Source organism: Athene noctua, chromosome 26 (assembly GCF_965140245.1).
Source record: "Athene noctua chromosome 26, bAthNoc1.hap1.1, whole genome shotgun sequence".
NCBI classification, from domain to species: Eukaryota; Metazoa; Chordata; class Aves; order Strigiformes; family Strigidae; genus Athene; species Athene noctua.
This window is the reverse complement of record NC_134062.1, coordinates 50,041-75,532: the sequence shown is the minus strand read 5'-3', so window position 1 is coordinate 75,532 and position 25,492 is coordinate 50,041. Positions and strand designations below refer to the sequence as shown.

The 25,492-nt window shown below is 51.7% G+C and overlaps 1 protein-coding gene across 2 annotated transcripts; it reads left to right on the top strand.

Moving 5' to 3' along the window:
- The first annotated feature begins 583 nt into the window (after nt 1–583).
- C2CD2L (C2CD2 like) lies at nt 584–23,857 on the top strand. Of its 2 annotated transcripts, XM_074927632.1 has the most exons (15): nt 584–999; nt 7,547–7,642; nt 8,128–8,247; nt 10,651–10,761; nt 11,651–11,764; nt 12,388–12,505; nt 12,669–12,792; nt 13,352–13,416; nt 14,025–14,152; nt 14,426–14,597; nt 15,327–15,428; nt 16,028–16,161; nt 16,670–16,952; nt 18,414–18,623; nt 22,013–23,857. In XM_074927632.1, the coding sequence occupies exons 1-15, from the start codon at nt 754–756 to the stop codon at nt 22,162–22,164; spliced, it is 2,175 nt and encodes a 724-aa protein (XP_074783733.1). In that variant the 5' UTR covers nt 584–753; the 3' UTR covers nt 22,165–23,857. The 2 variants fall into 2 exon arrangements, with proteins under 2 accessions (XP_074783733.1, XP_074783734.1); XM_074927633.1 differs by having other exon boundaries at nt 18,414–22,153.
- The last annotated feature ends 1,635 nt before the right edge of the window (nt 23,858–25,492 follow it).

The following is a 25,492-nucleotide window of genomic DNA, read 5'->3' as shown; positions in this document are numbered from 1 at the left end:
TGAGAGCTGTCTCTGCTGTCTGTTGGAACTTCTGCAAAAATGACTTTGTAAACTTTAACCGAGCCTGAACTTTAAGGCCTGCGCGTGTTACCGCTGTAGGGAGGAAACCACATCGCGGAGCAGGGGTGAGGGTTGGCTGGAGCCCCCGCAGCTCCAACAGCGAGGAATTACCCCCCGCTGCTGCCTTGGGTCGCGGCCGCTGTGAGAAGAGGCGGTCAGACTTGGTGTGACCTGCACCGAGGGCGGCCAAGCTGGCAGCAGGCGAACGGAGGAGGGTTCCTGAGCAGTGGCGTGTCCTGCGGGCCGGGTGCGAACGGCGCAAACGAGCGTGACGTTACGAGACGTTTTTAAGCGGAGCCTGGCAAGGCGCTTGGCTTCCAGGCCGCGGTACGCCGCTACTGCAGCCCGCCAGAAGAGGACGGCGGCGGCAGCTACGAGGTGGCTGAGCGGCCGTTCCCTGCGGGCGGAGAACGGGCCGGTAAGCGGCGCGCGCCGGCGGGGCGGGGGCCCCGCCCTCTCGGGCCCGGTGGCAGTTGTGCGCACGCGGGCTCAGGTTGCGGCGGCGCGCGGCACCGGGCCCACGTGCGCCGCGGGGCTGGGGGGAAGGCGGCGGCGCGGCCCGGCCCGGCCTGGCCTCCCCTCCCCTGCCCTCCCTCGGTGGGAGGTGGCAGCGGCTGGGCCGGCGCCGCAGCGCCGGGGCCGGGCAGGCCCGCCATGCCTGCCGGCCCGCCGTGAATCGGTGTGCGCGGCGCCATGGGGCCCGATCCGGGCTGGGCCGCGCTTGTGCTGCTTTTCGCCGCCTCGCTGCTCACCGTTGCGGCGTGGCTGCTGCAGTACTGGCGGGCGGCGGCCCTGCGCGCGCCGCGGCGGCGCGGGGCGGCGGCGGAGGAGGCCGGGGCCCGGGCGCTGCTCGCCGCGTTGCTCGCCCTGCGGGCCCTGCGGGAGCAGTGGCAGCGGGCCTGGGTGCGAGCCCTCAACAGCCAGGCGCGCCGGCACGGGGTACGGCGGGGCACGGGCGGGGGCGGGGGGGAAAGGGCGGCGGCGTCTGGGCGGGGGGGGCCGCCCGACTTTTGTCCTCGGTCGCCGAGGGAGCCTCCCTGGCCCGGCCGGGCGCTGTCGCGGGCTGTGAGGCTCGGGCCCGAGGGAGTCGCCGGCGCACGGGGAGCCAGGGTCGCTGCCGGAGCTGCTCTGCGCCGGCCCCGTGGGTTGGACCGTAAGTACACGCGAGTGCGCTGCGTTGTAAAAGCACCGAGGGGTGGGTGTTGGGCAGCACCGACTCGGCGTGGGGCCGGAGCCCGAGGCAGGTCTGATGAAACCGGCTGATGCAGCCACTTAGAGGTTTCCACAGCAACCTCTTGCGAAATTTCTGGTGTTTGTTCCCTTTAATCTCCTACCATTACCCTTGTCTTGATCCGTAGTTTTGAGGTTCACGTGCCATGCTGATTCCGTAGGGAAGTGACCGCACGGTAGCGCGTTACCTGCAAGGCAGCGGCTTTTGCCCACAGGTTACTTGTCCAAAGTCTATCGTAGTCTCCGGGTTTTTTTTTGTCACGTGAACTGGAATCGGGAGCCTTTCTGTGAAGTTGCATGGGAAAATCAAGGGCAAAAAAAGATTAGCATTAAGCTAATGCATTTGAAGAAAATGAAATCAAAGTCTTGAAGAATGTGGCGTTAATTTGCATTTGAGTTTTCCAACAAGAATGGAGAAGTCCCTTCCCTTTTGACAAAGTGAGTTAAATTCTGCACTGGAGGCAGGACTGAAAAGCAGATCTCTCAGTGCAGCATGACCAGGTGGTAAAAATCAGGTGATTGGTGAAGGTGAGGAGGAATGAGAAATTAGCACTCCCCCTGACTCAACCGTTGCTGGTTGTATCAACGTAATAGGCTTTGTAAAGTCTAAGCTCGTAGGTGATGTTGTGACTTTTGCTCCTTTGAGAATGTTTGCATGGCTGTTTGTCCAGTGTATCTTCTGTAGCTCTTCATTTCTCTGTATTATCCTTTGACTCAGTGTAATCCCCTGATAATAACTTGCTGGGATGAGATGAAGAAATTGGATCTTTGAGGAAGGCGACTTAGGAAGAAACGCTTGCGTTTGTTACGTGTCACCTGTGCAGTGCTTGTCTCTTTACAAGGAATTTCTTTTCAGTTACAAGGTGTGAAAGTGGCGCTCCTGTGATACAGCCGTTTGAGTAAAGGCTGCAGAACCTGAATGAGTGTCCTCTGCAGGTTGTCCAAAGGAAGGCTTAATGTCTTCAGCAACTACGGGGCAGTTCAATTTTGGCCTCTTGTTTTCCTGCTTAATGTATATAGTGTTTTCTGGCATCTTGAGAGCAGAAGGGTTAATAAGGCTTGTTGGGCAGTGATACTGTAAAGCAGACAACAAAGAACAAATCTGAATGACGTACTCAGGTCAAGCTCAGTGCTCATGAAGTTCTATAGCCCTCAGTTGTAGCAGAGTAGAAGCTTTATTGAAAGGATTTCATCAAATGATCTATTTCAAACTGCAGAGCAAGGGCTGTGATTATTTTCAGAGGATGGTGGCCTTCTGGCATTAGGAAGTGCAAAATGATCCAAATGGGGTATTTGCTCATAATGAGCCACCTTTGGATTGCTCTTCTGTCCTCGGACTGGGCATGTTTTTGTTTTACAGCTGTCACACACTGTAGGGCAGAGAATATTTAAAAATACCGTCCACTGCTCCTTTTGAAAGGATGCGTGGTCAGCTAAGACCAGGGGCTGTTACAGGTTTTGTTTAAAGAAAGCTGTAGCCAGTACTACTCAGTCCCAGTACCCCATGTGTCGGCTGTGTGGGAACGGTGTGTTTTCTGAGAGACTGTCATCTGTCGCTCCTACGATGTGAGACAGTTGTGTGTTACTACTGGCAAGAGCAGTGTGTCTTGAGGCGAGTTTTGTTCTCATAAGAAGTCTATAGAATTGGCCTCTGCAAGTACTGTGTGAGTGTCAATGCAGATGGGCTGTCTGCATAGGATTGTTCACTCCTGTTAAACCGTCTGATGTTTTTGCCCGTTAAATTACATCTTCTGCTTGTTACAGATGGATCAGGGAATGGACTTGTTCTGAACGTTACCTTTCTTAATGCTTGTCTTACGTATGTTGTGTCTTCCTATTTCAAGGTGTGTTGGAGACCCCACCTGTGGAGCTGGGTGTTGCTTCTTGCCACTGTTTTGGACGGACAGGGTTCGTCAGACCTGCCTCACTGATGATCTACAGTTAGTTTTTATTGTTTTCCTTTTGAAGAAAGCATTTAAAAAATTTTGTTCCACTGTGTTCAGTCCTTTGCTTTCCCATCTGAAGTTCTCTCTGCTCCATGTGTGGCATGACTTCTCACTTCCTCCTTTGCCTTCTTAGATGGAGTCACCGAACGTTGGCATAGTTTCTCCTTCACTGCTACTTGTGTTAAGTGAAACGGTCCTTTGTAATGACAGTGTAGCGGCACCTACCTGGTCTGTCTTTCCAGCCTTAGATCTAGATGGCTAGCGTTTGAAAATGGGAATGGATGTTTGTATCCCTGTCCGGGCTCTGATGGTGTCAAAGGACAGATTATTCAGAGTTGCTTGTTGGTTTTAGGGTGAGCTTATCCTCTGAGTTTTCCAGAGATTGAGCGTTCTATTCCCAGGAGGTTTGTGGAAAAAACGGGTCTTTGCAGAAATGCGTGGTTGATCTGCTGGTCACTGGGATAAAGATCAAGGTAACCGTCAAACCATAAGCTGTGCCTGCTTTTGTGCATTTGGCCATTCATTCTCTGGTGATTCTTTGTCTTTTAATTTCCTTTCTTGTCCTCAATTGCTTGTGCTTAGTTGTCATGACTGAGAAAATGGTAAGATGCCTATTCCAAAACAGGGTAAGAAGTTTTCATAGAGGAGGAAGAAAAAAAAAATCAACTGGTCCTGTTGTGTTCACATCCCTTTTCTTGTACTGGTTACTTGGAATGAGTTCAGAAGCTTTCTATGTACTCTAAGAGAGTTAGAAAATGGCCCCTTAAGTATACTAAGGCCAGGAGGAGTCCAAAATGTGTGCCTGACTCTGAGAGAACGTAGGACTGATTATGAGTAGTAGCCTAACAAGTACTAACTGGCCTATGTTCTTGATCTTGCAGGATGGGGTACAGAAGGTGGTGCAGTTTGAGGTGACTGTGGGACTACCTGCTGCAGGCTGTTGGAGATGAATCTTTTGTCTTGGAACTAAATGAGACTAGATTACGTACTGTAAGATTGTGCTCTAGGTAGTTAAAGCTGGCTAAGACCCGAGAAACTTGATTTGGTGTTTAGCATGCCAGCTGCTAAAGTTCTTCCTTCTGCCTCTGTTCCCTTCTCCCTCCCTCCTCCTCCCACCTTCCCTCAGTCATGCAAATAGCCAGGCGCAGCATTGAACCCAAGATCTGCATCCTGAAAAAGGGGTCCTTTTTGCTGTGGAAAATTTCCAGGCGTCAGGATATGCTTGGGTGATTTATCGTACAGTAGCGAAAGCCTGCAGATCCTGCTGATATTGCATCCTCAAAGCCAGCTCTTTCTTTTGTGACTGAAAGTAAGTTTGTTGTGATATGATACATATTGTATTGAGGGGACCTGCTGCCGTGAGTGGCGCTTAGCAGCTCCCTGGCGGGTGGCTTGGTATGGCAAGCCACGGCAACCGTTTCTTCTCTTTTTGAGTCCTGACAGGAAAGATGAGGGCTGTACACTGGGACAGAGCACGTGCAGGTAGAGGCCTTACCTCTTTGGAGAGAGGACTCATCAAGGCACTGAACAGAAGCGAGAACATTTGGATAGCATCTTCCCCTGTAGAAATGCACCCTCTCCTTCCGTGCCCCTCTTGTCAGAAGGCCGCAGTCACAGTGGTCATGTGTCAGCGGTTGCCCGTATCTGATATGGCGTTCTTCGGTCACGCGCTGATTTCGTCAGATTCTCACAAAACAACCTACATTTCTGTGATGGTTTGACTCTGGCTAAATGCCAGGTATCCACCAAGTCGCTCTATCACTTCCCCACCTCCCCACCCCCCTCCCCCTTTCCCCTTGTTTTCTCAACAGGGTAAAGAGGGGAAAGAAGATAAACTAACCCTTGTGGGTGAAACAAAAGCAGTTTTAATATAAGCAAAGCGAAGCAAAGGTCCGTGCGCAGAAGCAAAAGCAAACAGATTTATTCTCTACTTACCATGCACAGGTGATGTCGGGCCTTCTCAGGAAGCAAGGCTCCAATACCGGAGTGGTTGCCTCAGAGGACCAAGGGTGACCCCACCCCCTTCCTCCTTTCTCCCAGCTTTATACTGAGCAGACGTCATATGGTCCGGAATATCCCTTGGGTCGGTTTGGGTCAGCTGTCCTGGCTGTGTCCCCTCCCAAGATCTTGCCCACCCCGTCCCACCGGGGGAAATATCAGAAAGAGCTTTGGTGCTGTGTAAGCACTGCTCAGCAGCAGCCACAACACCAGGGTGCTGCCAACACCCTGCCTGCTCCCAGCATAAACCACAGCACCGTGAGGGCTGCTATAGGGGAAACCAATTCCAGTTCAGCCAGACCTGGTACAATTTCAAAGTTCCAAAACGTAGAACTCCTGTAAGGTGAAGATTAGTTGGTGTATGAAATGGCATGGAGGCCCCTGGAGGGCCACGCTTCTGTTTCTGCTGGAGTCGTTCCTTTTCTGGAGCACGTCTCCTCAGAAAGTGGTATTGTCGCAGCGAGTTGCTGAGTCTAAAAGCTGTTCGCCAAAGCTGGGCCTGGTGGTTATCCCAGGGGGCTGTGACTTACATGGGATTCTGGATTAGATCAGGAGTTACCTAGAGCTGTGCTTACATCTGTTTAATGGGGAAAAATGCTCTGATTTGGACTGTTTTCTTCTCCCGCCCCTTGAGCATCCCATTCCTGCTCACACCTTGCTTTTGATCTACAGAATTGCAGTACTCCCTGCCCCCTCCCCCCCCCCCCCATAAAATGGGATAAAGTGACCTATCGTGTCCAACTGGGAAAGATATAACAATGATATTTTGGCTAGCATTTCCTCCTCGAGCCTTGGATTTAAGATACGGAAATTCTTTTATACATGGGGAAGAAACAGCACAGACTTTGACTGAGGATAGAGGTGGAAGACTCGGTGCAGACCCGGAATCTAAATAACGCTCGCAAAGCCATGGAAATACGTAATTGTGGTTTGAGATAACTATTTACGTAATGATTTCGGTCACATCTAAATTTTGCAATCTGCATAGGAAGTTACTGCGTTGCAACATTTGGCCTAGGCTCACAACTGTCCTTTGCAACACAGTTGTTTTTGAGGTATCTCTTTGTCAGGTGATAAAACAACTGAAAATTAGCATTTTGTCATTTAGCTGGTGCTTCGGTACTGGATTTGTATGAGATGCATTCTGCTGAGGAGCTCTTTGCTGACTTACACGAGGACTGTCATGTTGCTGCCTGTATTATCAGGAGACTGTACTAATAGAAAAGGAAGTAAGACTTGTTTTGTCTTGGTCGTTGCAACTTTAATAGTGTATCACAACTCTGAGTAACTTGTTATTGTGTGCCCTGAGGAGTTAAGTTTTGAAGTGACCTGGGGGGCTGCCAAACGAGAGGAGAGTAGGGACTTAATAATATGAAAGCACTACCTGTACTTTAAAAAATTTTTAAAGACAATGCTCCTCCGATCTCTTAAAAGTTCAGCGCAATTAGGCGAAGTCAGCCTCAGGTCAACTCTGAGTCTTCTCTGTGTAGTCCACGCGCAGCTTCCAAAGACCACAGAATGGGATACTTGTTCTGGGCTGGGTGCATGTTAGGTTTTCTGGTTTTGTTTTCGTAATGAAGTTGTGTAAAGGATAGTCCAGCTGTGCACTGAGATCTTGAAGGAGAAGCTGTGTCTTGTTTTTTTGCTGTGCCTCATCATTTTCAAGTAAACCTTGGTTTAGAACCGATGATGATTCCATCATTGAAAATGCACTAAAATGTCATAAAAAGCATTCCCCTGCGGCCCACTACCCTGAGTCTCCCTCTCCCGTGAAATTAATCTTGCATCCAGTCAAGGGAAGGGACATGAGGCCTGATAGCGCTTGTCATGACTGACAGTGTCTCCTTCCCTGCCCCTGGTCTGACTCCACGCCCACTCTCTTATACTCTAATAAACCTGGAGATGGTGGAAAAAGATAACAAGTCAAGCAGAGGAACTGATGTACTGTATACTGAGGGTGGATTTTGTTGCTGTAGATGTTTTTGTTTGTTTTACTTGGGGCAGTATTAACCCAGAGCAGAGAGAGAAAAAATGGCAAAGCTTCTGCAGTGAAAAAGGGTAAAGACACTTTGTCTTCTATCCAGAACAATTTTCCATTCTCATTCGGGCTCGTCTGTCTGAAATTAAGGTAGCGTTTGTGAGTCTAAGCCTTGACTAGGGTAGAATTGCATCGTGCGACAGTTCTGCGTGTGGGCTGGATTGACGGAAATGGACCGAAGCGTCTCTGGGGCCCTGTGTTGGATCGTTTGTTGTCTTTGAAACAGTCTGGGATACCTTGACCACTGGGAACTAACAGAGCTCTCTTTCCGTAGAGTTCGGTGCAGATCACATTTGAAGAAGGTCCTCAGTTACCACCAGCCGCAAATATAAGTTGCGTGACGTGCAAGGGACAGTCAGACCACAGCATGGTAAGGCTTTGCTGTTCAGAATTGCATGGTGTGGTGTTTCTCTGTCGGCCGATGTTGTGTTCTACAGAGATTGCTGAGGCCTGCGCGATGACGGAACTGGGGAAGCTTTGGGTGAGGTCTGTTACTGAGTTTGGAGGCCTGTCGATGGCCTTGTGAGCTCGCGGCTCTGGGGCTGTGTGGCGGTGAGCTCTGGGAGAGCCTCAGTGGGAGATGTGTTGGTGGAGCTGGGGCATATGGATGCTGAGCCTGAACATTGGGATCCAACAGTGGAGAGGAGAAGAGAGCTCCTGTCGCTGAAACATCTTTACTATCTCATGTACAGAGTCTGAAGCGACAGGTTTGCGGTGTGGAACTGTCTCTGGGACTACACCTGATGTTTCTTTCCCGCCACGATGGGTTGACTGTGTCTGTCACTTTTAGAGGTTTTGCCATCGCATGGCTGCATTGCCAAGGATATAAACTCATCTCCTTCCTTGTCTTTCTAGGTGCTAAACTGCCATCTGTCAGCTGAGGCTGTGAAATTTCCTGTCTCTGTTACTCAGCAGTCCCCAGCTGCTGTTTCTGTGGACACCTACCACGTCACTTTGGCTGTGCTGCAGGCTCAGGTAATAGTTGTAAAAAGTTTGCCATTGAACTTGTTCTTTCACCCGGTTCCATGCTGATTGAGGAAGGAGGATCCCGTTTAGTGCAAACAAAGGCCTCATCGTGCTGAAAGAGGCAGCATGCTGTCGCTGACGTTGAGCGGAGCGGCAGATATTCCTCATCTGCGTGCTGAGTCCTGTTTTCTGAGGGTCACTCTGTAGATCTTGGCTACCTCATGTAGCCATAACAAAATCCAGAGAGATTTGAGACAGGGTAGCATTCTGTACTGTGTTCTTAAGTGGGCGTTTAAGAAATGAAGGGTTGACGGAGTTCAATTCCTGTCACAGCACAAGGGATAGGGAAAGGTGCATCCTGCACGTACATACAATTATGGTGTCGTCCTGGTTGTCACTGTGAAAAAAAAAATCCGGAGCAAGGAGTGGTTTGCTTGTCGGTGCTTCCCTTAACACGTTTTACCAGAATGGGACACAGATTTTTCCTGTGTGTTGAACACGGGAGATGCTTCTTCCAGAACAGAAGCTGTGGGAAATCACAATGGGTGGTAACTCCGGAGTCATCTTGTGGCTGGATTTGCTTCTCTGGAATGTGATTTTGATGAAGAAGGTATCAACGCTGGAGGCGGTTACCTTGCTTGGAGACCACGGTCTTGCTTGTGCTATGGGGAGACGTGGCAAAATTATAAGTAACTATGTGGTGGCAGAAGCTGATCCCGTGCTATTGCAAGTACTGTAGCTGGAAGGTTGTTCTACAACCCCTTTGCTCTGAGAAGCTTTCTTAAAATTATCATCCTGCATTTATTGGCTCGTCCTGGTTTGGTTTTATGCCTCTGTTCTGCGGTTGTTTAAATAGCTATTCTCTGTCTCTCCCTCTCTCTCTCTCCTTGATGTTTAGCGTGCCTGCTGCTGACCTAGTCATGGGCAGCAACTGTGGTCGCTTTTCATCTTTGCGTAGTCTCTGGGAGCTGGCCGGACATTGCCACATTTCATCAAATTGTTCCTCTACTCGCTGGCATTTTCTAGGTCTCCTCGTTTGCACCTGCTGAAGTTTTGAGTTGATAGTTCTCGTAGAGCATTGCGTGTGGTATTGTAATTGAGGTCTTGCTGCTGCATTGTGAAATGCTGGTAAGGTTGCCGTATGCCTGTTGGTCAGAAGACTTCAAGTACTGTAGTCCCAAATGTGCCTTGCCTCTCTTGTGCACCTCTCGTTGTTTACTTACCTGGCTACCGTATCCCAGATCTGTTGCTTTCGACTGATGACCTCCTGTGTTTGTGGTAAATAAATGTCAGTCTGTCCTTTATGTTAAATTTCATTCCCGTGTTTTTTACTAGAGATAGGGTATTAGGAGTTCTTCCAGTCTGGTTCTGTGTCTGTCCGTTGCATTAACAATTCCTTTCAGGTGTACGGGTGTGTGACTTTCCAGCTGAAATACGGGATGACCTGCATTGTTTTTGCAGACTGTTGGTAACTTGGATGAGTTTTCAGTCTGAGGATGATCTCCTAGAGACACATAGCTAACTTAAAAATGGCCATGCTTGTTCCCTCAGAAATCTGTCCTTGAGTTGGTTGGCACCTCAGAGCGTTCTTACTGTCCTCTCTGCCATCTAGGGTGTTTCCCTTTGGTCTCTGGCCTCCTGAGGACATCTGTACTCTGTTCAAATGCCTTCCAGGTTTCCTTGCATTGCTGAGCCTTCTTTGGTGTCTTTGGCCCAATCAGGACCCTTCTAATGGTGTCACAATGCCGATCGATGCCTTTGAGGTTGCCCTTAGCAGGCTGTAGCGGATCTCACGTCCCTCTCGTTCCTTCAGAGGACTTCCTGAGTCCATATCTGTGACCCAGCCCAGTCATTCTGTTCTCTTCCCTCTAGCCATGCCTCTATTTGTTCCACATTCCTCTGATGACAAGTTTACTCGGTTCAGATCCCCTCTGGATTTATTCGTCATGTCTGTCTCTCTGGCCCTCTCAGAACGTTTCTTTTCCCAGTCACAATGCCTCCTGAGACCTTCCTTGTGCTCCGCTTCCATCTTGTCGCACTCTGGGTGGGGCCATCTTTCTTTTGGCAGTGGTTAATTGGCATAGCTCAGTAAATATTCCATGTCGGTTCCCGACTCACACTTTTGGATTGCCCTGTGGTTTTTTTTCTTTGACCGCAGAAAGAACCCACCTTTTTTGTCTCTGATGGTGCCTGGGTGTCCAAAGGCAGTAAGGAAGCCAGATCTCACCGCAGAGCAATGACGCTTCCGCAGCTGCTTCTTCCCATAAGCCGAAGACCGCTTGTGTTCTTATGTTCTGTCTCTTATTGTCACGCTGGTGTGAGGGCCTTTCAGTTGCTGAATTTGAAGCGGGGCAAAAAACACCTCACAGAAACAGAAACTGTTCCTGACTGTGCTTTTTTGTTCTGGGCCAGGTGGAGATCTGCTTGGAGGAGATACAGAATGAAGGTCTCCTGGTGTCATGGACGTTCAAGGACAGACCAGACTTGAACCTTTCGGTTCTTCCGAGACTTCAGCTTCGTGAGGTGAGGGGCCGACAGTGGGAGACTGGACTGGAGCGGAGGAAGGACGGGAGGGGCAGGAACAGCGCCAAGCTGGGAGGAAGGCCGCTGTGGAGGGGGAGAGGTTGGCAACTCACTGTCATGGTCCTTTAGGGTAAGGGAGGGCATTCTTTTGCCCTGGAATCGGTACTGGCTCAGCTCTGTCCAAATGGCACATCATCAAGAGGGCTGAAGTGGTACCGATGCCTGTTTTCCAAGGTTGGTGTAGCAGCTGAATGGCAGAGTGTGCAGCAGTAAATGTTTTCTGTCTGTGCAGGTCCTCCTGCTGTTGCCCAGTGTAGAGCTCCAAAATGACCTGGGTTGGCTTTGGGTTTTGGGGTGGTTTGGGGGTTTTTGTTGTTGGTTGTTTGGTTTGGTTTGTTTGTTTGGTGGTTTTTTTGAGAGGTTAGTGTGGGGGAGCGCTGTGGGTGTTAGAGGTTTAACAAGCTGAACGTGGGCGTGCCTATGCTTGTGATCCAGGTAGGTCGGTTGGTTCGTTTTACCGATGGCCTCGTTGCTTTTTTCTGAGTAGATGTAGGAATTTGGCTGTTCTCACAAAAGTGCAGTAGTATTGTCTCACGAGGTGGTGAGGAGGTGATGAACTGTAAAAGGCTTATTGTCAAAATTTGCAAGGGGTAGACCACAGATCTAGAGGCTTAGTTTCTTGCATTTATACCACTCGCATTTGTCTGCAGCCTTTAAAACGGAACCTTTAAGTGCTGGGGAGAGCCAGTACGGGATATGGGAGGTTATTACTGGGAGAAGGACTGTGTTGTGTCTTAGAGGCTTGAGAGGCAGTTGGAGCTGTATATGGAGAAAATGCGTCTCCCTCATTATGACTTTCCTGCATTTCCTCCTGATTTGTGGAGAGAAGAATGAAGGGAGAGTGGATCTGTCCACCATAAAGGATCTGATCGAGGACACCATTGTCAGCACTCAGCCAGCCATGATGGTGAATCTGAAGGCCTGCACCGCTGGAGCCGGTGCGGTAAGGCACTCTCTCCGTGTCATTCTCGTGCCTCAAATGTTGCGCCCCGGGGTGCTTCCGAGGGCTGCGACTCAGGCGGGAATCTGAGGGTTGAGACTTGTTCCTGGGTGACAGCCACATCCCAGCTTGCGCCGTCATGAGAGTCTGGGGTACTACGGCATGGGGACTAGGATAGTTGGAAACCACTCTGAAGGACAGCTCTGTTTGTAGCTTGTTTCCCAAGACACGGAGCGCCGGCTGTGTTGAGGTGGAGCTGGACCGCTCAAGGCACGTCTCTGTTTCAGCAGTCTCTCCGTTGCTCAGAACGCCAAGGCTCCCTCCAGGGCAGCCTTTACAGGCAGAAATGGGCTGTGGTTTGTTATCTTCAGGTGTTCATTTGGCAGCCAGCAAGCTCGTTCGTGTCTGTCTCTTCTGTCTGCCTGGAGTTTCCCATCTGAAATAACAAGGGGGGGGCCACCAGAGGTGGATAGCTTGGGGAGTCTGCAGCATCTCTCGATAGCTCTGCGGGTATTGGCTTGTGTCAGTATGAGGGGCCACTTAGCAGGTGCAAAGACAAACATCTTGCTGCTGCGTGCTGGTGAGCAAATGATAAAAGCCTTGATCTTACTCTCGTCATTCCTCAGGTATCCAGCAATAAGTTGACTCGAGAGTCCCTGTCTGGAGTAGTGGTGGCCCCTCTGGGTTCTAAGCTGTTGCTCCGGAATCTTCGAGTGCTGAACTTGGGCTGTCAGGGGAAGGGAGGTAAGTGCAAAAACACTGCTCGTCTGCAGGGGAGAACACGTGTGTGCCCAGATTGGAGTGAATGGATGTTTTTAGCAGGTTTGGATGGAAAAGAGGGGAGTGCGTCCAGCAAGCTGGTACCTCATGTTGACAAGCACGCACATCTGCTCTGTCCCTCTTGCAGGAGTCGGGGAGGTGCACTGCATGGCAGAGCTAGACAGCCCCCCACAGCAGAAGCGGACGAGGCCCGTGACAGCTGACGGTGCCAGTGCTGCAGCAGAGCTGGAGTGGACTGAGGACCTCTTTCTGTAAGTGCCTGCTCTCCTTCCAGCTGGCACGGCAGAGGCAGACCGACGTGGTTTCTGGGTGTTGTTACTGTGCTGTGGTAATTAATTGATGCAGACGGCACAGAGGCGAAGCCCGTGCTGTGGGGTGGCGCGCGTTTGTGTCACCCACGTGACGAACCGCTGAGTCTGTCGACTGGCCCTGGCACGAGTACTTATTTCCCGCTCCCCTGGACTCTCTGAGTTTTAACTGTACGGGCAGAAGCGCCAGTCGTGGAGGGCGTGTGAAAGCGGCAGGTGTGCGAGGCCTGGAGTGCAAATCTCGGCCTTCTGGATGGGTCGCCCCCTCAACTTCCCCTGGCAGCTTACGCAGCCTCGCAGAGGAAGTGAACCGGAGTTCTCTTCTCTGTAGTTTGCCGCCCCTCGTCGTGTCCTCCAAAGTAGTGTGCGTGTACTGGTGATTTGGAAAAGGTGATGAGGAGTGTGAGATGCAAGGGAGGGAAGACGCGGAACGGGGTTGTTTGCTCCGTGGCCGTTCTGCAAAGATTGCCTAACGCCAGCTCGTCTTTTTGTGTTTTGACAGGGAGCTGGGACCTAGAAGTAAAGAGCTGAAGCTACAGGTGCTGGGGAATGGCAACGGAGGGGGAAGTGAGTATGGGCAGCTGTAAGATGGATTGTAAGACGGGGAGACAGAATTGCCTAAGGGACTTCCTATGCTTTGAGCCTGTGGTAGTTCTGCATCGGTACGATGTGTGATGAACTCTGCAAAGGTGTTTTCTTGCTCAGCTTTCTGTGAGCCTCTGACTGCCTGAAGTAACCCTGGAGTCTGTTGTTCTTAGTGAAGCGCTCTTACTCTGACCTTTTTTTGGTACCCAGGAGGTTCCTGCGGCCCGCCCATCTCCAGTCAGAAGCGGGAAGAGGCATGCAGGGATTTGTCCCCGTGTATTGGAAGAATGTTGTGGAAGGCTCCTACCTCTGTTCATTTGTGCTCGGTCAGGGACTAACCGCAGCACCTATTTTGATGGAGGCCACTCAGTGGCCACCTCTGTAAGGGAGTTGATTTCTGCATGGGTAAAGAGGAGCAGAGGAGCGGTGCCTGCCCCCTCCCCCCCCCCTCCGAACCTGGGAGCTGCTGGAGTCGTGGCGATCTGCTTCGTTGGCCCACTGGGCTGCTTCCCAAAAGCAGAGGTTGCCTGGGACGCATTTGAGGTACTGAGGTCACGCAATGTGTTTTATCTTCCTGTTCCTTCTTGCAGATGTGCTGCTGGCGCACACCACGCTTTTACTCGATTCTTTGGGCAAACAACCATCTGGGAGACAGGTCTGCTCGCTGGTCCCGGGAGCCGGGCGGTCACTGGCAGCTGAAGCTACCGTTATATTGGAGGTGAGCTCACGACTCCGTAAGTTTGGCACAAACACGTGCTCTTGGAAGTGTTCGTGATGTGATCCTCTAGCTGGGACGAGCACGATTGGGCCTGGGCTCGTCGCTGAGGAGGGGTGTCAGCGGGCCCTCGGCACTTGAGCCTCCCTCTGTTTGACCGACAGCAGAGAGGGAATGGCTCTTTGGGGCCCAGAGTGGTAGCTTTGGTCATCTGTATGCCTGCCTTTCCATCTGGGAGGAGGAGACCCTCTCTGAGCTGCGTTTTACCCTTTGTAGCTGCTCTTCCAGGAGTCTCCCGCCTCTTTGAATGCTCAGCACACCACATCTCTGCGAACTAGCATCACCCCCACTAAGAAGGTGGAGATGGACCGAACCATCATGCCCGACGGCACCATCGTGACTACCGTCACCACAATTCAGTCCCGGCCCAAGGCAGACTGCAAACTGGGTGAGGCTGTCCTGCGACGAGCATCTCATGTGGGTGGCTGCTATGGGGGCACAGGCTCGGCAGCAATATTCCTAAGGTCACTCACAGGCGGTAGCAAAACCGGTTAGCCTTCGTACGTTGCGGACTCACACCTTGCGCAGAGCCATCAGCTTCTTCGGTCCCTTAGTGTCTTGTGGCCATCCAGAGACTCGGGCATAGCCTTGGGGGAGGGAGTAGTTGCAGCCCTGTGTTTGGGGGTGTGGCAAGAGAGGGCTGAACCTCCCCAACACCCTTTGGTGGTGGGAGCTCCTAGCTCTGTGTACGTTGCCGCATAACTTCTGAGTGGTCTTGGGCTAAGTGTTTTGCCGCTCTTGCTCTGCGTTCTTCATTCCTGAAGAAGTCGCGCCATACGTACCGAACGCTGAAAGTGTGGTGACCTGGCTTACTAGTGGTTGTTGCCGCTTGCAGTCTGACATCCTGATGAACGCGGTGCCGCATATTCTGTGAAGTGGGGCTGGGAAACGACATGAACGGGGTCTCGTGATGGGGCTGCTTCACGTGTCTTTTTCCAGTAGGCTTCTTACTACTTTGTTGCCACAAAACCTCATGGAGCTGGCCTCTCCAGGCTCTCTGCGTGCACTTGAGGCTTTCTGGGGCTGCACGTAGGGGGCCGTGACACAGTCGTGAAGTTGCTGAAGCTTTGTTTCCACTTACCGGTGACTCTGTGTCTCTGCCTCTTTCACTGTGAAGATTCACCGTCGAGGTCTCCTTCCAAGGTGGAAGTGACCGAAAAGAAGACAACGGTGCTTTTGGAGAGCGGCCACCCTTGCAGCCCCTTGCCCAGCGGTAGCCGTAAGTGCTTGGAAATCTCAGGTTCTTACCAGAGCAATGGTGTTCCTTAGCCTTTCTTGGAGAGTGGCAGTCTGAATGTAGGTCGCCAAACTTGACTGCAAGAAGAGAATGTCTGAGTGAAGGCAGGGGTGGAGGGGTGGTGGCGGGTGGGTACAGGTAAAAGAAATTCCACTTGGGCTCTCTGTTCTGTGACTCTGGGTGCTTCCTTGCTCAGTGAGAACACTCCAGGCTATCTGGACCAAAAGAGCTTTGCTCACCCTGTACTCGGGGCTATGGTTTTCTCCAGGGCAGAACGCTGCAACTGTTTTGACGATTTGTGGCCAAGGCTGCCCAAACTCTTGGGAGTCTTTGGTAGTCTTTGCGGAGCAGGAAGGGTGTTTTAATGACACACCTGGTGGGATGTCAAACTTTTCAGGTGTCTAAAAGGGCAAAGGTGTATATGCAGCATGCTTGATTTGGTTTATTTGGGCAAGTCCATAATTCCATTCTCTACCTTTGTGCACATATAGTTGCCTCTTACAAACATCGTGGTCAGCGAGCAGCCTCTTGCCTGTGCTGAAGGTTGCCGCTTCAAGCATTGGTATCTTTCTTGTGCTCAGGGGATAGCCATATGCCCAACGGCTTGGATCCGGTGGCCGAGACAGCGATCAGGCAGCTCACTGAGATGAATAACAAGCCCACCAAGAAGACCCCGACGAAACGCAGCACACTGATCATCTCGGGAGTTTCCAAGGTCTCTGGTAGTTAGGGGGCTCCATTTCCAGTTTGGGAGTTTGTTTCTAGGGATGTGTGCATGAAACCACCCTGTCCCATAGGGATCAGTGTGGGAAGGTTCCAGCACAGACATCTTGCTTGGCAGAACCCTTTTGCCGCTTCCTTCCAGCTTGCCACTGCTTCCCGGCGAGTGTCAAAGGTAACTTGCCAGTCTGCAGGGCAGCTGCTGGTGGGAGTTCGCAAAGGGCAGCTGCAGAAAGGGAGGCTGCTGCTGTACCGGGTTGGGAACCTCGTGGAGAATCTAAGGAGTTCTCTGTTGACATGCCCACGGGAGTGAGGGAGGTGCTGTGGAAAGCTTTGGAATTGGCCACATTCCATCAAAAGAGCGACAGTTGCACATTGGTGCCGTCTAGCACTATGATTGGAACCGAAGCATCTGTACGTAGGTATGGATGGAAGAAGGGAGATGAACACAATCCTGTAGACCCCGTCTTCCCATCTGTCTGACCTTCTAACCCCCCCTCCAGGTACCTATCGCTCAAGATGAAATGGCACTTTCTTTGGGTTACGCTGCATCCTTGGAGGCCATGGCATACGGGCGTTCTGTGGCGGAGGGCACAGCTGGCCGGACGCATGATTCTACCGAATCGTCACAGCTGCCGGAAGTGTCGCCGTTGGGTCAAAGGGCCAGTCAGGAGCTGGATGAGACGACGCGGTCAGACATCTCTGAGAGACCGTCGGTGGAAGACGTGGAGTCGGAAACCGGCTCCACGGGAGCCCTTGAGACCAGGAGTTTGAAAGATCACAAAGGTAAGGATGAACCGTTAGATAATAGCTAAAGTTAGCCTGTATGTCCTTGAGGAAAAAATGACATCCGACTTCCCTTGCCTGAGCATGGGACCTGTGGCCTGCTTTTGGCGTGGCAAAGAGCAGCTTCTGTGGGAGCTTGGCAGACCCTGACTCTCTCCTACACTTTTGCTGGAGCAGTTCCAAACTCTTGGGCTTGCAGGCGTCCGAATCCCGGGGACTTTTTGGTTTCTGTGCTCTCTTAGACAGGTACCCTCCTCAGCTTGTGCGTTCCCAAGAACCCGTTTTCTCCCCCCAGCTTCCAGGACCGCAAATCAGGCGTGTGTCCATAAATAACGATTCCTTCTCTGATTTTGGCCACCTCTGGTGTGGAAATGGAGGCCACCCGACAATGTAGATTGTATGGGCCTTGATGCCCTCCTTTTTTTTCTGTTAGCATCAAAGCAGCTAGTGCCTCTGACCTGTCGTACTGTAAGAAGTCCATGAAAACTCTCTGCTTTTAAACGATGGAGTTGGCCTGCCCCGACTGACCTGCTGTTCTGGACTTTCTCGGTTTGTGTTGGTTGGGTGGATGGCATGTCCCAGATTTGTCTGCTTGTAGCTGTGATGGTTTCAGTTAGCTATAAACTTACGTAAATGGGTGCGAGCCAAGATCTCAATCACTCATCACACGACAGCGGGACAAGTTTCATGGGGTTGTACCCTGGTCTGGCTGGGTATGGTTTGGACTGTATGGCCCCTCAGGTGCACATCAGCAGGTAGAAGGGTGCATGGCCCAGATTCCTGAGAGACTTGGTGGGCAGGGAAGAGAAGGAAGGAAAGGGAAAGCAAGCCCCCTCTGTAGGAAATATGGTGATGGATTTGTAGGGTGCACAGGTTTTGGATGCATGCGTTTGCACCTGACCGGGACTGATGGCAATTGATGTCTCTGTCCTGTTCTGCCCACGTGAGTCATTTGAAGCCGTTGCTGTTACTTGTCTCCAGATTAGGGCATCTCGTGAAACCAGGGACCATTTTTTCCGGGGGCTCGATGACCTGCTCGTCCGGGTGCCCTTGAGATGGGTTAGTCTGAGAGGCTGTTTCTCTGGCACGCGTTCCTCCCGGCGTCTCCACGTGCAGACATTTTCAGTTGCTTTCCATTTGTGTGAGTCTTAGTTTTCTGTTGCCATTCTGCATGCTTCCACCGAAGGGAGGGCATGGTTGCTTAAAAGGAAGTTTTCGCAGAGAGAACATGTGACGGCATGCTTAGCGAAGCAGCTCGTTAGTATCATGGTCTGTCCCAAACATAAACTTTGCCTTGTGGCCGGGAGCTGGGATTTACCAACCCGCCATGCACTTCTGCTGCTTGGAGCGGAAGAGACATTTGCCGCTCGTCCGAGAGCAGCCAGGTGTGTTAACGTTCCTGCGACTTGGCAGGGCAGGATGCTATCGTGGTTTCCGTCTCCTTCCTTTCTGTCTCTGCAGTTAGCTTTCTTCGGAGCGGTACCAAGCTCATCTTCCGGAGAAGGAGCAAGCAGAAGGAAGTGGGCCTGAGCCAGTCACATGACGACTTGTCCAACGTCACCGCCAACTCTGCTGCCAGGAAGAAAGCCGGCAGCTTCTCGCGCCGCCTCATCAAGCGCTTCTCCTTCAAGTCTAAATCCAAACCCAAAGCTAGCGACAGCATGACAGCAGGTGAGAACTGAAGGAGGGAGAGGCCTATCAGAAAGATTGCGCAGAGATCCTTTTCTAGTCTCTTGTCTTCCCACGCCACGGTATCTGTGACCTGCAGTCCAGTTCCTTCCAAGCTTGGCTGAGGGAAGACACCCCGGTGCTTTATGCCGTGCGGGGAATGGAGGGGGTGAACCTGGGGCTTAGGTCACTCATCTGCACTGGCTGAGCCTTCTCGGACTGTCGTACCCCACTGTGCTCTCCCAGAAAATCCAGGTGGCATGCTAATCCTTGTGGGGGTCCTGAGAGCTGCCGAAGCGACTACGCCTGCATAGCTGTCTGGCATTGCTGGGTGTGTCTTGGAAAGCATGGAGGGGGGCAGATCTCGAGTGGCTGCCCTCAGAGTTAAAGGTGAAGAAACTACTGGGTTTGCTGAAGAAGTGTGTGATGCAGCCTCGCTTGGCTCTTCTGGTGAGAGAGAATGACGCGGTCGCTGGCATCTAAATGCTCTTGTTGCTTCTGCTTGGTGCAGAGGCTGTAACCTGACTGAGGTGGGGTGCAGCGTGGGGCAGCGAGCCGCCAGGAGAACGAGCTGTGGTTCTCCACCTGGCTCTGCCGTTGGAACGGTTTTTGGTTCAGTGGACGACTCTGAGGCATGCCTGCTTTCTGTGCTGTGCTGATGAAGGAAGGAGTCTCTATGAAGATGGAAGTTCTAAACACTGGGTGAATTTTTGTGGAAGCCCGGGCCCTTGCAAGGTCATCTGGTCGCTGCCGTTGGTGCTGTCACGCTGTGATGCAGCCCTCCTTCCGCATCCACGTTCTCGCACGAGGAAGGGACTGTGCCGCATGTGCGCACCGACCGTTACACAAGCAGAACCCTTTCTGTTGGGAGAATTGCTGGCAGGGTACCAGGCCATCCTCTGCACCTGCGGAGCGCCTGGCTTCTCATGGTTCTCGCAGTGAGGACCGGCACCACGCTGGGGATGCACTGTCGCGTTCCTCGCTGTCCTTGCAAAAGGGCGGTCTGACGTGGAGCCTGAAGTCACGTGGCGGAAAGAGGCCAGAGTTTATATGTTTTCACTGATGAAAGGGTTTTCTGTGGTAGAAGGACCCTTTCTCGATTGTGTCTGGTATTTCCTTTCTTCTAGCAAACTCAATCCAGTGCGTTCAATTGGTGGGCATTTCTGCAGCGTGCGTTGGCAGAGGGAGAGGCGTGCAGGGGGAAATCGAATCCTTGTATGGGAGGAGACTGCCTTTCTAGATGAACAGTTTTCTGATCATCTGACACGTGAACATTGCAAATATGCCCAGAGGCCCTATTCGAATAGCACGGTGACTCTCTGGAGAAATGCTTGTGCCCCATCGGCATGCCTGGTTTGAACGGAAGCTCCTGCTCTCCTGTGGGTTGTAGAGTTAAGGAGATGGGGCAAAGGGGAGGAAAAACTTCGCTGAAGAGCGATTGCCTAGGCCTGACCCGATTTTCTAGCTCTGCTCTCCTGTTATGGTACCTCCGGAGGCGAGGGCCGTCGCCCTGCTTTATGTGGGATGAGACCAACCAAAAAAAGTGGTTGTTCCCTCGGCAACACGCTTAAAGTAACACGTCACGTTCTTCAGAAGGACGAATCCTGGCTCGTTGGCGTGTGCTGTTTCCAAAGACCAAATGTGTTTGCTGTGCTGCTGTGAAAGGATTTATAGGTGGGAATTTCAGGGCGTGTCTCAGAAAATATCCAGAGGTAGGGAGGGCCAGAATCACCTGGGGCTCGGATTGAACATGCCAGTGCATGCCAGCAGGAGGGACTCTTTCCTGTTTTTCCTGCTGATTCCCCGTGAGGTTGGGCACGTGTGAGAAATGGGACTGGTCCAGCCAGCTGACAGGGAACCTATTCTCCATCTGTTTGTTTTGGTTTGGGAGTCTCTCTGTCCTCCCCGAGCTCTTTCATGTCTTTTATCCTTTGTTTCTTTTGTCGTCTGCACGGCACTGCGGCTTCATTCTCAGCTCCGCACGATGGATGTTGGCACACTCGCCATTTCTTGCTGAAAATGGTTTTCCTTGATGCAAGAGGTTGCTTCCCACAGTGGCACCAGCGGAAGTCGGTGCTCTCCAGTTGTAGGTTTAATTACAGGACCTTCCATGAGTTTCCTTCATTAGTCTTGTATTCTTTTCTTGAAATCTCAAGAGCAGCTCAAGCTGTCCCGGTGCAGGGCAGCTGGAGGCCAATGCCAGAGGCTTCCATCTGTGCTTCTGAAGTGTGAATAGGGCTCCTGTACACGAGGAGGGCTGCAAGGCCGAGTGAGCGTTGTCCTTGTTGCTGTAGACTGGAGGCGGAAAAAGTGAGCAAGGCTTGCATCCGACAAACGCATACCTGGATTTCGAGTGGAGTATTTTGGTCTGCCTCAGAGGAAGGAGGTGATGGGAATGGCAGGAGTAAAACTGAAACCAGAGTTCTTCACCAGCCTAGGGGACCGAGGAACCCTTTCTAGCCATGCTAAATGGGCCATTCGTGCCATATGTCCATGGGATTTCCTGAATTTGGTCCTGGTTTGTTGGCTACAGGCTGTGCCTGCTCATGAATCGCAGTGGGGGGTTCTGTCTTTGATTTTGAGTTTCAACTTGGCAGAAGGCTCATCTGGGAACCTTCCACGCTGCGGTCCCTGGAACGAATGGGATGCGGGATGGTCAGTGTGTCTCTTCCCTTGAATTTTTGGCACTGCTTTTTATCACAGGCAGTAAACTGCTATGAAAACTTGTGTCTGGTTAGATAGCACGCAGAGGAAAGGAATATTGTCTAGGGCCGACAGCACATCCCCAAACGTCAAGTCCCGCATCTGCTCGTGTTTCCTAACAGATGTACTTTCTGCCGTTTTGTTGCTTCTCAAAGTTGTACGCTGCAGGACTGATATCGTAACCTTTTTATGTTCTTCTAAATGTTCTCGCTAAGTGCAGAATGTTTTTCAGGGTGTTTTGGTCAACTGCTGTTTGAGGTCAACTGCTGTTTGAGGGACAGAGGGGTAGGGAGAATGGCTCAGATGCATGAATCCTGATGTCTTTTAGATCGGATATACTCCCAATGAACGTGTTGATCCTTGTTCTTCATATCTGTACATGGCTTTCTTTCTCACACGCGTGGTTGCGTTCATCCCCCGAGCGGCAGGCGACTGGTTTTGTTAGTCCTGGCTACGCAAGCACGGGTTACTCTCCCGGTTTCTCAAAATCTGCCTTGTGGGAAAAGTGTGAATATCAACCTGAGAAATTTTTCTTCTATCCTAATCTCCTCCAAAGGAAAGGGAAGTTCATGTACATCTTTGTCTTGACAGTTTCTGGAGGCCAGAGTCCCAGGGAGGTCACCCCTGTAGAACTGCCACTTAAAGAAATCTCTTCTGTATTTAATCCCTGCTTGTGCTTCTGGCTTTAGGACAGAAGAAATGGTATTTGAGATCTGCTTTTCCCCGTTCCGCTTCTTCTGGATACTCGTGCCCTTGCCTCGGTGCCATTGTGGGGCATGTGGCATTTTGTAATGCCCGGGACTGCAAAGCAACCCCGGCGTGCAGTGTGGGCCGCCTTTGAACTTTTTTAGACTGAAGTGATCTGCAGTTGCCAGGTTGCTGTCTCAGGGTAGGCTCGATATTTTCACCTTGTGAAATCGGTCCTTGACTGAATGTGTGGGGGAGGAGGCATGGCAGAGCAGTGGGCTTAAACGGACAGAGGCTTCTGAAGGAGTTCAACCTGCTTATGAAGGCCTGCATTCCAAATGCTACGTTTTGCTGACAGCTACACAGGTAGAAACGGTGACTTAGTGACTGGTAAATGAAGCCAAAGTATATACATTTTGGGGTTTGGGGGTTCTTTTGGTTTTTTTTGTGGGTGGTTTTTCGTTTGTGGGGTCGTGTGTCCGTCCGTGTCCCCCCCTTATTTTCACTGAACAGCATTGCTAGAACTTACCTACACAGTGTGTTTCTACTTCTCTATTTCTCTAGCTGTAAGTATGTTTGTAAGTATATTTCTGTCAGGATGCATCCTCTCCCCATGTTTTGGTAAGGCTTTTTAAGAGCCTCTGCATTGAAAAAGCCCTGGGCATCAGCCTGCAAGGGGTATCCTCTCGAGGTAGGAGAAAGCAGACACGGGAAGAGGAGGAGAAAACTGCGAAAGCTCAGTGATTTAGGGGTGCCATATGCTTTACTGTGCTGGATGTCTGAGGCCCAATAATTGGAGAGGGTGCTCAAAGGCTGCTTATTTGAGGGCAGAGGGAATCGTGTGCACGTGTTTGCATGCGCTTGTAACTGAAGTGTGCTCTGCAAACGCCTGTACCGGTCACACTGCAAAGCGACTTGAGGACGCCAGATGGGTTGGGAGAGCGGCCTTATCAGCTTCTGTGGCATCCACAAAAAATGTCTGACATGGACCTTTACAGGGGCAGAGTCTTGAGCAAGCGAGTCCAACTTCTGCTCCTGCAAGCACCCTCGTGCTGTGTATGTAGTTGGGGATGGAGTTGTTAGAGAGATGGGTTGAAGTGGGGGAGAGTGAGGGTAGACTACCAGAGAGCTAGTCAGAAAACAGTTCATGGGAGGGGAACATGATGAAAACTTCTTCAGACTGACAGAAGAGGACTAGAGGCCCACGCCATTTCTAGATGAGAACTGGGTGCACGGCAAAGTGTACGCTTACAAATGTTTTCATTCTTCTTTTTTGTCTGGAGTGGTGCCACTTCCTTCCTGCGGCGGCTTCTCTTGGTTCATTGTTGGCTAAACCTACAGAGAAGTAATTCCTGGGTCGCTGGTGAGATGCCTGAATGTTGAGTGGCTGGTGTTCACGTGTTTGGGGTCTTGCATCGTTTCCCCCTCCGCTAGGTCACAGTGAGTGTTATGGTAGAGTAACAATCCCAGTGGTGGTCAAACATCTGGAAACTTTGTGTACTTGCAGTACCGTAGCTCTTCCTACAGGCATGACTGCTCCACGCAGCCTTTCCTTGCTCATACAGGTACTGGACCAAATTCCCATGCTGAATTTGAATTAGCGCCCCTCCTCGTGCGTGCTCTTTTGTACTTTGATAACTTCTTTCTGGGTGTCTTATTTTAACCCCAGACTGTTCAGAGGAAAATAAAATTAAAAAAAAGGAACTGTGTAGCTATTTAAGAGATGATAGTAAAATGTCTTAATTTGGACTAAATGAAGTTCTTGCACCTTTGTAAATGTTGGAGAAGAATTCCATTGCTGTGTAATGGCTGAACCTGTTAACTTATTAAACCACATGGAAATTAAAGCCTGACCCAGAGTCTAACTTTATACTGGCTGGAGTGCAGCGAGTTGCGGCCTCTTGCTTCCTCTTAAGTTCAAAGAGGATTTGTAGTCCTCTTTTGTAAGACTGTCATCTCTGAAGCGTCCTTCTTGCCAGGAACAGGTCTACAGACTGTAAGACCAGGCCAAGGACTGTAACCCTGTGGAGGCAAGTGATTATTCCCAAGATGGCAACGTCGGCCCCAGAAGGCCTGAGCTGAGCCAAAACCTTTGGCTGGCCCCGGACGTGCAGCAGTACCCTGGGCGAGTCTGTTACGGCTTCTTGGGGTGCCCTTGCGGAGTAGGGAGACCCCGCCCTCACCCTGTTTGGCACCTGGTTCACGTTGTCTTCTCCCCTCAGCCTGCTCTGCTTTTCCTTCTTTGTTGTCCTTGCTGTGTTGCAGGGCCTACAGCTGCAGCTGCAAAGTCAAGGTAGACGAGAGGGTTGGTGGTTGTGCATTTCTGCTCCAGGCAGGGCTCATCCTGCGGCAAGGTGGTGGTGGCAGACCAACACACTGGTGGTGCTGCCTGGGGCTGGGTGTCTGGTCTTCCACACGCTTCCTGTAGCCCGAGGTGCTGTCCCACTGCTATCGTTGGCAAGGCAGTCACATGCTGAGGACATTGAACAGACGTGCCTCTTTGCTTTCCCTGGTGCACAGCTGGCTGAGCACTGGAGGGCAGGCTTGTGAAGAACTTTGTGCGGCATGTCTTATCGAAGTGACAAGCCCTGCCCAGAGAGCCTTGTGTGGATGCCAGGTGAGGAGACCAGAGTACTGGTAGCACAGAGGTGAGGAAAGGGGTGAGCAGCACTGCTGAGCCTGCGGGTCACCAACGTGTCATCACAGACATGCAGCTTAGCTCCTGGCACTGGCTCTGCTTGGCCATGCTGGTTCCTGCTGACCGCAGCTGCCTCTCTGGCACAAAGCAGCTTTCCATCTGTGCCCTCCTGCCCTCAGCAGCCGCCCATGCTGCCGGCGGTGTGAAAACGCTCTCTGCAGAGTCTGCTGCCTCGCGCCAGGGCAGAGGAAGGCGAACCCTGTCCGCCCAGTGAGCAGTTGCCATGTTGGGATGGTCGAAGGCGGCTACTTCTGGGCGTCATTTTTGCTCCCGGGAAATGCTGAGGGGAGAAGTGGGGCGGTGGTGCCACACGGCGGCCAAATGTCGGCACTGCAGCTTGGGGGCGCGCACGCGCAATGTAGCCCCCGTTTTTCTGCTCGTTGCTGCCACGCTGCGACCAAAACTGCATAATGCAGCCCGAATTCATGCATGCGCACAGGCTCTCCTGTGTTGTGGCTCAGGGCTGCCACCAGGTGATCAAAGTGCGGTATTGCAGACCGGAACTCACGCATGCGCAGTGGCGACTCTGCGTCTTTCATGCTCAGTGCTGTCACTGTGTGCGCAAAATTCGGCACTGCACCACGGAATTCGCGCATGCGCAGTGGCACGTGGTGGTCGTTTCCCCCAACCCCTGTCCCCTCGCCCTGGTACCGCCCGCCAGTCAGAAGGAATAGTCCCCCCTGAAATACTGTCTCCCTGAGGTAGACCCTCCTGTAACACTCCAGCCCTGAAATAGTACCCCCCAACAAAGAGTCCTCCCTGAAATAATACCCCCTAACTACTC

Excerpts from the sequence above, each read along its gene's own strand:
- C2CD2L (XM_074927632.1), top strand. The coding sequence starts at position 754 with ATGGGGCCCGATCCGGGCTGGGCCGCGCTTGTGCTGCTTTTCGCCGCC. Across the intron at positions 13,417-14,024 it reads GAATGGCAACGGAGGGGGAA|ATGTGCTGCTGGCGCACACC; the intron begins GTGAGTATGGGC and ends TCCTTCTTGCAG. Across the intron at positions 16,953-18,413 it reads GAGTTTGAAAGATCACAAAG|TTAGCTTTCTTCGGAGCGGT; the intron begins GTAAGGATGAAC and ends CTGTCTCTGCAG.